Source organism: Salvia hispanica, chromosome 5 (assembly GCF_023119035.1).
Source record: "Salvia hispanica cultivar TCC Black 2014 chromosome 5, UniMelb_Shisp_WGS_1.0, whole genome shotgun sequence".
In the NCBI taxonomy this organism is placed as follows: domain Eukaryota; kingdom Viridiplantae; phylum Streptophyta; class Magnoliopsida; order Lamiales; family Lamiaceae; genus Salvia; species Salvia hispanica.
Window position 1 is genome coordinate 15,605,272 of NC_062969.1, and position 11,581 is coordinate 15,616,852.

Below are 11,581 nucleotides of genomic sequence, written 5' to 3' on the forward strand. Positions count from 1 at the left end.
TCACTGCCTCACAAAATATCAGTGTATAAGTAATATTTGAGGCCACAAATATAATTAAATTAGGTATGTTAATAATATTGTGGCTACTGTAGTGTCACCGAACCAACCTAGCTGGAATTGGGTGGAATAACATACGACTTACTTAGCTACCTTTACTTTTTTATCTCTTCTAAATTATTGCGTTTTTGGAAATAATTATAATTGCCTCCATATCAACCACTTATATACTGGAATATACTAGTAGTATTCATGTGTAACACAATTACTTTGTTAAAATAGGAGACCACAGAAAAAAGCAATTAGCAGCGTAATTGGGTAAATAAATTTGTCCAAGAAAATTCATAATAATAATATGAAGTACTTAATATCGCATGGATGTATTAATATGACAACCTTTTTTTATTTTGGCACCATGTCACCATTTTAGGTCTTTAGATCTGAAGATCGTGTGATTCTCAAGCTGCTATGTGACAACTAATTTTAATTATGTTTAATCATTTTAAAACGCTAAGGGGTAAAATCAAAATTTCATGTTCCCGATGTAGTTTTATGAAATGATACCAGATTGCAGTGTTATGCACTGAATATTGCAGTGTTACTATGATGATTTTGCAATTTACATATTACTTTATTTTTTTGGGATAAAGAGTCGCGCTAAATTTAGAGGATATTTCAAATTTGGTACAACTTAATATTTTTGAAATTGACTAAAATGTCCACACCTACAATTTCAAATAAGGTAGACTGCAATCTGCACTGAGCACTCTATTCACAAAATTCAACCACATGCGTCCATATAAAAGATCTAAGAGCCTATATTTATGGTATAGTGTTACCCTATATATCTATGGTGTCTCCACAGCGTCCCTCAAGATCCTAAGTTATCTATCAATAATCTATCATAGTGATTTGTCAAATTTTTAACAAATTTTAAATTCTAGAATTTGGATTTTTTTAATTGAATTGGAAACCGCTTCTACATAGTCTTTTTTCTTTTCTTCTTTCTTTTGAGAAATGTTACAGCTACCTTACCAAGATTACAATCTCTCATCCTCACAATAAAGAATTGGATCCTTCAAAAAATGAGATCTAAACACTTAACGCATTTTGGCTCTTGCGAAAAGTACTCCAGCCAACAACCCTGCAATAAACACATAGGGAAATAATTAAAATAAAAATAAAAATAATCAAGGTAAAGATTTTAGTGCTAAGGATAGATAAAAAGTTACCGAAGAAAATGCTTGCAGAATTCTCTAAACTTGTTGGGACTTTGAAGATGAAGATTCCAGCAATAGAAAGGGGTATCTTGTTCAACGACCCAACGAGGCTGTACGACATGAAACGGATTAGCAACAAGAGTATGCCAAGACAAGCCCGATGGCTTAACTAGGTAGGGCGTGCAAAATCATTTACGTGGTCTCTATCAAAGAAACAGTTTCAACACAAGGTTAACGAAACTACAGTAGTTACGGTCTAGTTATCGAAATTGTATTCTAGTACGAACCAGGAAACAATATCGAAGTCGGTATTTCGTCAGCTACACAAAGGCTGAGAAAAGGGAAACTTCAAGAGATTACCTGTAAGTAGTAGCCCCTGTTTGATGGAGAAACCACATTGACGTGAAGCTGATCGCCAAACCGAGGAAGCCGCTAAAGGTCATCACCAGCCAGAAAGTTGGCAATCTCAATAGTGGTCTGCAATTGCCAATAAAAGAAATTAAATAAAACAAGTTGAGCATAGATCAACAGCAAATTATTCAACTCATTTATGGATTAATGTACCAGATTTTGTTACTCACGTTTGCAAAAGATAATCGACCTCGTTGAAAACAAAAATGAGCAAAACCCCTAGGGGCAAGGAGAGAGTATTGTTTAGCAAGACCATTGAGAACTCATTCAGCTCTCCAGATTTAGTGACTTGCTTTGCAGTATCCATGACCCGCCGCAACGTCAACTGTGCAACAAGAACATAATCAGCAACCATAGGCTATAAGCAGAAGATATTATTGCAAGAACAAGTGCTGATACATATCTTTTATACCACAAATCACTCTATGTAGTCACTCTTAAACTTAGACTACAAGTCTAGAAGAATAGACAAGTTTATGCAATTAAGAGAATATAATCCATGACTATGATACATAAACTGTAATGAATCAACATGAATATGAGTACGAGCATAATTTTGATCCTTGGTCGATAAAAATCCATTTATAATCCCACAATCTGATATGCCAGAAAAAGGATTGGGTCTCAACCAAACAAAATTCAAGAAATCAAAACGTGCCAATCATGCAATAAAGACGAGTCACTGTGGCTAGAAGACCATAACACAGAGAAGGTCACAGAATATTAATACTAGAGTAGAAATAGCATTTCATAGCTGAGCATCATCACTCATCACGAATTGACAAGCAAGCAATTACTTACAGAGTACGATGCTGTCAAGAAACAGTTGATAAACTGCCATGTGTATCCAATAGCATGAAATGAGAGATCCGTGATTCCTCCTGATATTGCTGAGATTATCTGCATACCATGAACGGATAGTAACAGATGATTCAACCCATCACAAGTTTAACCGTACGTAAATGTGTTCAGTTAGGGGATGTTGTTTCTTGGTTATCTCAAACATGACAGAGAGGTAAAAAAGGGCAATTATCTAGTTCCAACATTGTCAGATAATGGAAGATATGCTCCTTCACAAATTCAGCTGTCATCAACTAAAAGAATCAATGCCATGACGTAGATAACCAGATTTTTAGCACTGTAAGCCCTAGCAAACTTCCACATGATATGGGGAGTAATCTACACTCACTCAATGGAATATTTGAAGTTAAGTGACATCATCTATTAATATCTTTTCCACATGACTTACCATTATAAAAAGAGATGCCCAAACTCTGTTGTCATGGTGCTTGTTGAACATATACATTTCACCTATTGCGGTTATCACATTGGTTACATTCTTCAGAACTGTGACCATGGCCACGTTTATGTAACGTAGACTGCGAAAAAAGTATATGTAAGACAAATTTCAAGGAACAAGAGCAACTTGGGAAACTTTGTATGAAGGACTAGAAATGATGAACAAGATATTATTTGTTGGCAATCTTGCAGTTATGCTTGCAAAATTGGGGTGACATTTGATAAAACAAAGGGAACGCAAAGCCAAATGAGAGTTTTTGCACAAGAACTTTCAACATTTTTAGTAAAAATTTTATAGAACTTCTTTTGTAACATATTAATCAAGTGACAGAGGTATAAAGCCTTCCACAAAGTCTTTTTTTTTCTTTCATTTTTTTCTTTATATTTCCATATTAGTGACCTGGGCATTCACAGATTAGAAAGAAAGGGTGACACTCGTGGAAAAGAGGAAATCCTGGTATGCTCAATGTAGAAGTTAGAATACTGGGAAAAGGAGGACGTGTGTAGGAAGGTCACAAACCCATCATGCTATGGATAATGAGGCAACAGACGTCAAGGTGGTCAATTCACTAATATTAGAGGCTATATACTTTAAATCCCAACGAATTTTACGCGATTAGCATTACTAAAATATTCTAAGCCAACGGAGAATTAACGAAAATTTTATAACTCGAATCAACTGCATATGTTAGTAATATAAACACAGAAGCAAGCACCAGAACTAAAGGTAAATATTAGTCAATGATAGAAAAACAGTTGAAACTTGTCACTGCACAATTTATATAAAACAAAATAAATATGGAAAAGTACCTAAACATACTTGTGACTAGCATCCCAACAAAAATTACATTGACAGGCAGCCAGACTTTGATTAATCTCCAGGTGAGTGGTTCGGTCTTAACTACGCCAAGGAGACTTAAGATGGAAACAATGACTACAGAAACAAGATTCTGCAAGCATTGGTGAAATTTATTATTAGCACAGGAAAATAATGTCTTCAATTAACTGAATTATGTCAGTGTAGGATACTTATAGCTAAAATTTATTTGGGTTAAAAAGTGTTATATAGTAGAAGATAACCTGGTAGAGCATCAAAGATATTCCGGCATTAAAGTCATAACTGGAGAGGACGTACTTGTTCACCAGTATCATGCTGCATGATGAGATACAGTATGCGAAACCAGACAACAGGGCCTGATTATGTATTGTAATTACTCTCTTACTTCGTAAAGGTCGTTCTTTGTCCTCTACCAACCTCCGGCTCTCCATATCAATCTCATGATTAGAACTGTGAGTCTTCATCCCAAAAGATCTGAAAACAAGCAGCACATTTCAATTACTGCTATCGTTTCCACAAATTAAATCAGCCTAAGCCTTTTTGTTCAATTTATTAAAGTTTCATATTAGTGTAGTGGCAGATTTAACCAAGCAGTGAACTCCATAAGCGAGAATCATAAGTAAGCCATTGAAAGCAGATAAAAGTGTAAATACTTCCAGTTCTTTCACAAGTAAGAAAATCAACATTTAAAGCTAACAATTCAAACATCCAGAAGTATGGATCAACACAAAGTTTCACTTGATTTTATCAAAGTAGACACCAATCTCTTCACATATACTCAATTTCTGAATTTATAAGCATGGACATATTTGGTTTTTCTTCATAGCATATGCAATATGCATCAATTAAATATCGAAGAGCAATACAGGGCTCCTTCCATGCAAAGCAGCGTCCGTTATTTTGATTTTCCACATAAGGTCATTTGGGCACAGAGAGCAAGTTAGGGCCATTTTTGGTATACTTAGCATATCATTTTTTGATGGAATTTAGTTTTTTTCTTATGTCTAGACTGCAAGTGAACAATGCATCATAATCCAGGAAACCACATTGGCATCAGACTTATATGTGTAATTTGTCAAATCTCATAATCTACAAAACAAAGTTGCCAACCAATCATGAATCACCCAAATTGATTTGCACCTGCCGGAAACACCCTACTAAATTAAGCTGCATTAGATTCATCATCACCGTATTTGACTAACAGCAGATTCCTAATTCACCAACTCCAACAGCTTCAAATAATTCAGCACAAAAATTTCTACCAATTCCCATTGAAGTGTTGTTGCAAGATAGGCTAAGAAGAGCAGTAAAAGTGAGCAGCGAATAAAAAAAATAAAAATAAAGGTTATGCTTGGGCAGGATCTGAAGTGCATCATCCATACTTGAAAATGAAACCAAACCAAATGACCAAAAATATTCAGTAGAACAGGAGGTTTTCGTGATTTTTCCATATGACGAAAATCCTACAATCTGTTCAAATGTTTACTAGATGTAGAGAAGGGGCATTTAATAATCACAAGAACAAAGCAAGATGTTCAGCATTGAAGGAAGATATTCAAGCATAAAAAAAGGCTACGGTTTCAACTATGAAAAAAATTTATTTGAATTACACTCAGAGAGCCTTTCATAATTTTTTATAAGATGAGATGAATAACTAAATTTGATTTGAATATCAACTCGACTGTAGAGAAGCAAGGAGACTGCAAGAACTCTTCATGCCAGAAATGTACTATTTAAGCAGATAATAAATGCTTCAAGCTTCAACTGTAATCAAGATTTATCAATATTAACACTTACAGTCTTCAAAGATCTAGCAACTACATCTTTTTCAAGAAGAGAATAATTATTATAAATGCAGAGCATTGACATCAACCAATGCCATAAAGTCCTTCATGAATGGGCAGGGGAACAAAAATGTACATGTTCCTAAAAAATAGTACTACAAGATAGAGGCAGCAATAACGGATTTGGGGTTCTAGCAGAAAATCATACCAGCTACCTATAACTCCCTCCACAGGACGAGACAGTTACACACTCGATGGGCTTTAGGCTTATTGTAGAACTTGAAAAATATTCTCCGATTCCCACAACCAGATTTCTCTCCAAAAAACAATCAGGTGAGTCCAGAGAAGCCCCTTTTAGTAATTTTCTGCATAAATGAAAATTCGATAACATCAACACCAGGGAGCATTGTAAATTATACCATTCGAGATTGGCTGGAGCCACAGACAAAGAACCCTATAACTACATTAACCAAGTAAGCATCATAGCAACTAATAATTCTATACAGTAACATTCTCATCAAACCACATTGAATTGAATGGTTTCCAAATTGAGAATGTTCAGCAAAAATCTTGTATCAGGATGGGCCCAATAAATTGATTTACAACAATGATTGTGCATAAGATTTTGTGCAGGTATAAGAAAAATGTTTTATGATGAAATACTGAACAGCATTTCCAACAAAAAACATGTATTGATTCTACCCATATCACCAATACGAACTTCATTCACAATATACCCATGAAACACACGGACTTCAAATCAGCTAATGGAAGAAAATATGAACAAATCAAACTACAGAAAGAGCTAGGATGCCATCTTGATTTTGTCGCAGGCAAATCCCAATTAAGAAAAAACAATAATTCCATCTCACTTCACGTTCAAAAATCAAAACAAAGATTGCGATTAAATTACTTAAACTAACCTAAAGAGCTTGATTTTTTTGCGAAAGATTGAATCTTTTTCTGCTCAGCTGCTATTTAATGACGAGGGAAGGCCTTTCAGCATGATTATGAATTAAATATGAAAGAGATGCAGAGATATGTTAGAGTCAAAGGCGCACAAACGAGTGAGAGAAGTCCTTCCCTTTTCTCTCACTTTTTCAACATTACAAAAACTATTAAAAAAAAGGACATTTTGTTGCTGCAAATTTACTGTATAGGAAACTACTTTTCCACGATGAATAATTTTACAAAAAAATTGGTCCAACTAAATGAAATAAAAACATAAATATTGAAGGATTATTTATGTAATGATTCCATAATTTATTTAAAAATGATTAGGTTTTTCCCGCCATCCCCCAGAATTGAGGCATTTATTTTCTTGCTTAAATGCTACAGAACTTGTGAATAGTATAATTTAATTATTTCCATATTAGCCATTAATTAAAGAAGGCTCTATAGATTCAAATTCGATGCTTGCGGTTGTTTTATTTTATTCCCAATTGCTTTAATTAAAGTATTTTTGTCTATTATTCGATTCAATCAATCATGTTAATGCTTGATTGAGCCATAAAATTAGGCAACATCACAAATGAAGCCACGCATATAAAAAAGAAGCTACAGAATATTGAAGTCTGATTGACTCTTTTTTCTAGCAAATATTGCAATCAATTTATCTTAAAAGAAAGTTAATTTGCAATCATAAAGCTCTCATTTAGCATATACTCCTATAATAGAAATGCTGTCATTATTTACTAAGGTCATCACATGTAAATATCCCAAACATTAACATATCTAAACAGCCATAATGTGGCAGCCCACATAATTTTTTATTTAATTAATTTTTAAAATTTAATGTACAAAATTAATTATCCAAATAACTATCTGTCTTTTTCTTATTATTTGATGGCTTCTTAACTGCAATTTTGTTAGGCATGATAGCTTTGTCGCATTGTGATAGCTCCATCTTTTTGACACAATAAATATAACTTTAATTTGATAGCTTTGTCGCACTATGATAGCTCCACCTTTCATTATATCCAAAAAATATAGTAATTCGTACTATCAATCAAAACTTTGGTAGCCATCCAATTCAACAACGAAGATTAAGTCAACCATGTACAAAAAACTCATAGAAGATTAAGTCAACCATGTACAAAAAACTCATATTGGAATAGTACCAACTTTTGTTCCTTTTGAAAAGATCCACACGAAATGCAGGAAAACAACCAATTTCAATAAAAGGGGAACCGCAACAGTGGATTTTCCTCATCATAAGAAAGGAAATAGATACTTGAATGAACAAGAAAGGTGTTTACCTTGAGAATGGAAATAAGAAACAAAAAGAGCCAGCATTCATTATATACATGGAGGGAGACCTAGTTTCTTGCAATACAATTTTTTAGGCAATCGAGTTTTGCACGTCCCATTTCCACCGGACAGGGATATTCGTTGTGCTAAAACATCACTACATGCTCTCTAAAGAATTATCGATGTCTTCCCTAATGATCTCCATTTGATCATACTACCTGCCAGTTACCAATGTACTCCAAATATATAATCAGCAGACAGATGTGTGGCGCCACAAAAAATGCCCAAGGAGATGATTGTCATCATTCTAGGGCACAGAATCTTCCAATATGCATTGAGAGTCGGAGCCAATATCCACTTTCAGCCCTTTACCATGTGCAGCAATTAGCAAAGCTTCTGCACGGCCTGCAGGATCCACAAATTAAGAGCATAGAGAAGGCTAGGTAGGCAATGATAAGTACTGGGATCCTCTTCGAAAAACTGTAACAATAGGGTTTCACTTAGTATAGTAGTCTACGGGTCTAATTTTACTAGGCTCCTTGTTCTCTATCTTAAGTCATTACCATCTGATGTTTTTCTTTTATGGAAATTTGTATCTTAACAGGAAAGTATTCGGATAATGGTCCCTTATGTTTAGCAATTTGTACGGGTTACTTGATTATGGCCCTGCAGATTGGGAAGCACAACCGGGTGACTTTAGAGTCAATACAACTACCAAGTGCTTCCAATTGGTCACAAAAAGATATGATAAGCAGTAACTCATAAAGTCCCCACACATGGGTTTTAGCTTCAAATGAAAAATCTTGGCTGATGCTACAAGATTATGACACCGATACCTTTCATTGATTATTGGGGATATCTATAACTAAGTTTCAGTCCTTTAACTTAGGTCAATAATCAGCAAACCACACAACAAACCAGAAATCACTGATTTTGAATGTTGGCCTTCTTCTCATATCTTCCTCCATATTCAGTTAACATCCGTAATATCACAAATTTTGTCATAATCACAACTCTAAAGACAGATCGAGTACCAGCATAATCCCATAGAACTAAACGCACAAATAATTGCTGACACACAAAAAAAAATCTTTACTCTAAGAGCAGAGAACACGATTTTCATTTAGTACACTAACCATGATCTTTCTTCCTTTTCAAAAGGGGACTCATTGAGGGAAACAGAGTGGTGGCAAGCTCTCTGCTCTCATCCTGTTGCAAAAAGCAATAGATGATAAAATTTTAATTTCTTTCATTTTCTGAATATTATTGAGTTCTAGGTAACTGTTAAAAATTTAAGTGAAAGGCCAATGCTCAGAATGTCATAACATGCAAAAATATTAAATTTGCAATGCAGCATGTCACAAAATGGAGTTGTTATCCAAGCCAAAATGTAGGTAATATAGATCATGAATTTCTCAGAGATTAGGTGCACCTTGCTAGAGCGACTTCCTGTAAGTTTAAACCCATTCTTCCATACTGACGCTGGAACTGGAACAACAGAATATCCTGAGGCAACCAGGACTCCTAGCCATAGACCATACCCAAATCCTCCACTCCACCATCCCTTAAGTCATAAAAGAAGGTATGCTTCAGAAGTCGTTGTCAAAAGCAACAAATCTAATTTAAGTTGATGTCAGGAAATACAAAATAATAAAAATAAATTCTTAGTTGTTGAAAAGGCATGAAACATGGCAGAGTTGCACTTGCACCCCTTGGTCTGATTAAAAGCAAACATGATACTGTGCTTTGTTGAAGTCGAGTTTGATTTAGAGACATTGAAACTAGGGACAATTAGGACACCCTTGATGGCACTTAACCAGCAAACAGCAAACATGCTTACCTCTTAAAATCAAGAAAGCCAAAAATATGTGGAGATATTACCAATCAGCATCCATTGAACAAAAACACGTATAAAATAAGTAAAACACAAATTGGACAATTACACAAATCATGAAGTGCTGATTGGGATATACATAAGAAAAGCATCAGAATAGCAAGATCCGAACGATGAAGCCACAAAGTGAGAAAAGTACACAATTCATTTCAGGAAAAAACATAGACTCTAGTAGAAAGACTCTAACCTGCTTACCATCTTGAGGATATGGAATTGATTGCTCTATGTATGCAGTGGTTCCTGAAGTGAAAGCGAAAACAGAAATAGGGACCATTGTAGGTTAAAATAGAGATTTAAAAGAGAGAAGACACGTAGCTTATTGTAAAATTATCACATCTCAATATAAATATCAGAAATTTGATATTGTGATTACATAAGAAATATACACCTTCTACCCATAATTGTACCCTCCATGCTCAACTCTAGCAACTCATGTCCAGGACAAGACAAAAGTTGAATCAATGATGATATGGAAATAAATGACTGAGTATTCATTTTAATGAAAGATAGGAAGGAAGACTTTTCAGAAACCCGTAATCTTTTTATGTTAGTGATCTTCTGGCCCAAAAACATGCACTCAACACTTATTTGTTTTAATCAGACCAATAAAACAGATAAGCTTATAAATCCCTTATGCAGTGTAAACGTACCAATCGGAGCATCAACTTTTTGAAGCAATTGAATAATAGACTTTAGATCTAGACGTTTCCGCACTCTATTGCCAACGAGTACTTTCAAGTGGGGAGAATCATACACCTACAAGAAAGACGGGTGAAATGAAAATCAATAATCATTAACGGCGAACGGTCTTAATAACAATGACCGAGACATCTCCTTGAAGTAATGACGTAGGATGCATGAGAGTCTGAGACAAGTCAAGAAATAAACTTTCTCAAATATCTAAACCAGTGTCTACTCTCCATCAACAGTTACATACTACTAGTGCATAAGAGGCTATAACTACTGGATATGTAAACCATCACAAATGTAAGTAATAAGAATTTCAAAACGTTGGCAGTAGTATCACAGGGATTAATACAGCAGTCTTGATATGCGGCAGATGAACTAAAAGTGGAAACTTTCCATCACAAAAGGAAGTCACACGAGACAACAATAGTACAACTTTCAAAGCACGGTGTACATCTCCAGCAAGCGGCAGTTGAAGAAATAGAGAGAATATACAGCACCTGGGCGGAATTGTCGGGCTTCAAAACGGCTAACGCTCCGCTGAGATCCGGGTCGACTCCGATAACCCACCTCGTGTCCGCATTACCCGGGCCGGAGTCGTGAGGAGGCCGAATTGCATCATTTTGGGGCCTAGGGCAAGAGAGGGATTCCAGCCAGTTCAATTTAAGCTGTTGGGCATCAATGAGCACCTTTTTAGCCCTAGACTTTTTTGAGGTGGATGGCTCCGGAATTGTTAGTGTTTCGAGCTCTTGGGTGGTGGTGGCGGAGGCGGCGAGGAGTCTGGAGGCGGCGGGAGTGAAGGAGAAGAGGAGTGGTGGAGGTGGTCTGAAGGCGAAGGATGGGGACATAAAAAATTGGGGTTTTGGAGGGAATGTGAGTGCTGCTTCCATAGTTCCATTCAATAAGCGTAAGATTGAAATGGTATTCCTAATTGCAATCATCCATAGCCTGCTTCTCTTCACGTTTCACGTAACGTTTATAAAACAAGGATTTCGTGTTGGGAAATTATGACCATGGGAGTACTTTATCCCTACCATGTAGTGTTGCCTCATGCAATTGAAATCAACGGGTTCGGTTCGGTTCGGTTCGGTTGGTTTGAAATCGAATAATAGTTTCGGTTTTGAAATGTAACCGGCATTTGGCGGTTAAAATTGAACTGATGAATCAGTTTTATTAGGCGAATTCAAATTTAAGGACAGAT

The 11,581-nt window shown here is 35.6% G+C and overlaps 2 protein-coding genes across 4 annotated transcripts; both read right to left on the bottom strand.

The window, feature by feature from the left end:
* Positions 1-935: 935 nt before the first annotated feature.
* Positions 936-6,626, bottom strand: LOC125187535 (GDP-mannose transporter GONST1). 3 transcript variants are annotated; one of them, XM_048084143.1, is made up of 10 exons: positions 6,473-6,626; positions 5,758-5,914; positions 4,008-4,239; positions 3,738-3,877; positions 2,878-3,007; positions 2,430-2,528; positions 1,799-1,953; positions 1,578-1,694; positions 1,230-1,327; positions 936-1,141 (listed from the first exon to the last, which is right to left on the bottom strand). In XM_048084143.1, exons 3-10 carry the CDS (start codon positions 4,227-4,229, stop codon positions 1,098-1,100), a joined length of 1,005 nt encoding a protein of 334 aa, XP_047940100.1. In that variant the 5' UTR covers positions 4,230-4,239; positions 5,758-5,914; positions 6,473-6,626; the 3' UTR covers positions 936-1,097. The 3 variants fall into 3 exon arrangements, with proteins under 3 accessions (XP_047940100.1, XP_047940101.1, XP_047940102.1); XM_048084144.1 differs by lacking the exon at positions 5,758-5,914 and having other exon boundaries at positions 6,473-6,619; XM_048084145.1 differs by lacking the exons at positions 4,008-4,239; positions 5,758-5,914; positions 6,473-6,626 and having other exon boundaries at positions 3,748-3,880.
* Positions 6,627-7,787: 1,161 nt separating this feature from the next.
* Positions 7,788-11,371, bottom strand: LOC125186641 (Holliday junction resolvase MOC1, chloroplastic). Its single transcript, XM_048083046.1, has 6 exons — positions 10,881-11,371; positions 10,344-10,449; positions 9,881-9,933; positions 9,232-9,363; positions 8,936-9,008; positions 7,788-8,204 (listed from the first exon to the last, which is right to left on the bottom strand). The coding sequence occupies exons 1-6, from the start codon at positions 11,319-11,321 to the stop codon at positions 8,107-8,109; spliced, it is 903 nt and encodes a 300-aa protein (XP_047939003.1). The 5' UTR covers positions 11,322-11,371; the 3' UTR covers positions 7,788-8,106.
* Positions 11,372-11,581: the final 210 nt, after the last annotated feature.

What these genes read in the sequence shown, in the direction of transcription:
- LOC125187535 (XM_048084143.1), bottom strand. Translation starts at nt 4,229, where the DNA reads ATGAAGACTCACAGTTCTAATCATGAGATTGATATGGAGAGCCGGAGG. An exon ending in CTAGTCACAAGTATGTTTAG is followed by an intron (nt 3,008 to 3,737) that starts GTACTTTTCCAT and finishes CTTTTTTCGCAG; the next exon opens with TCTACGTTACATAAACGTGG. An exon ending in GTCGATTATCTTTTGCAAAC is followed by an intron (nt 1,695 to 1,798) that starts GTGAGTAACAAA and finishes TGGCAATTGCAG; the next exon opens with ACCACTATTGAGATTGCCAA.
- LOC125186641 (XM_048083046.1), bottom strand. Translation starts at nt 11,321, where the DNA reads ATGATTGCAATTAGGAATACCATTTCAATCTTACGCTTATTGAATGGA. An exon ending in ATCCTCAAGATGGTAAGCAG is followed by an intron (nt 9,364 to 9,880) that starts GTTAGAGTCTTT and finishes TTATGACTTAAG; the next exon opens with GGATGGTGGAGTGGAGGATT. An exon ending in GAAAAGGAAGAAAGATCATG is followed by an intron (nt 8,205 to 8,935) that starts GTTAGTGTACTA and finishes TGGATCCTGCAG; the next exon opens with GCCGTGCAGAAGCTTTGCTA.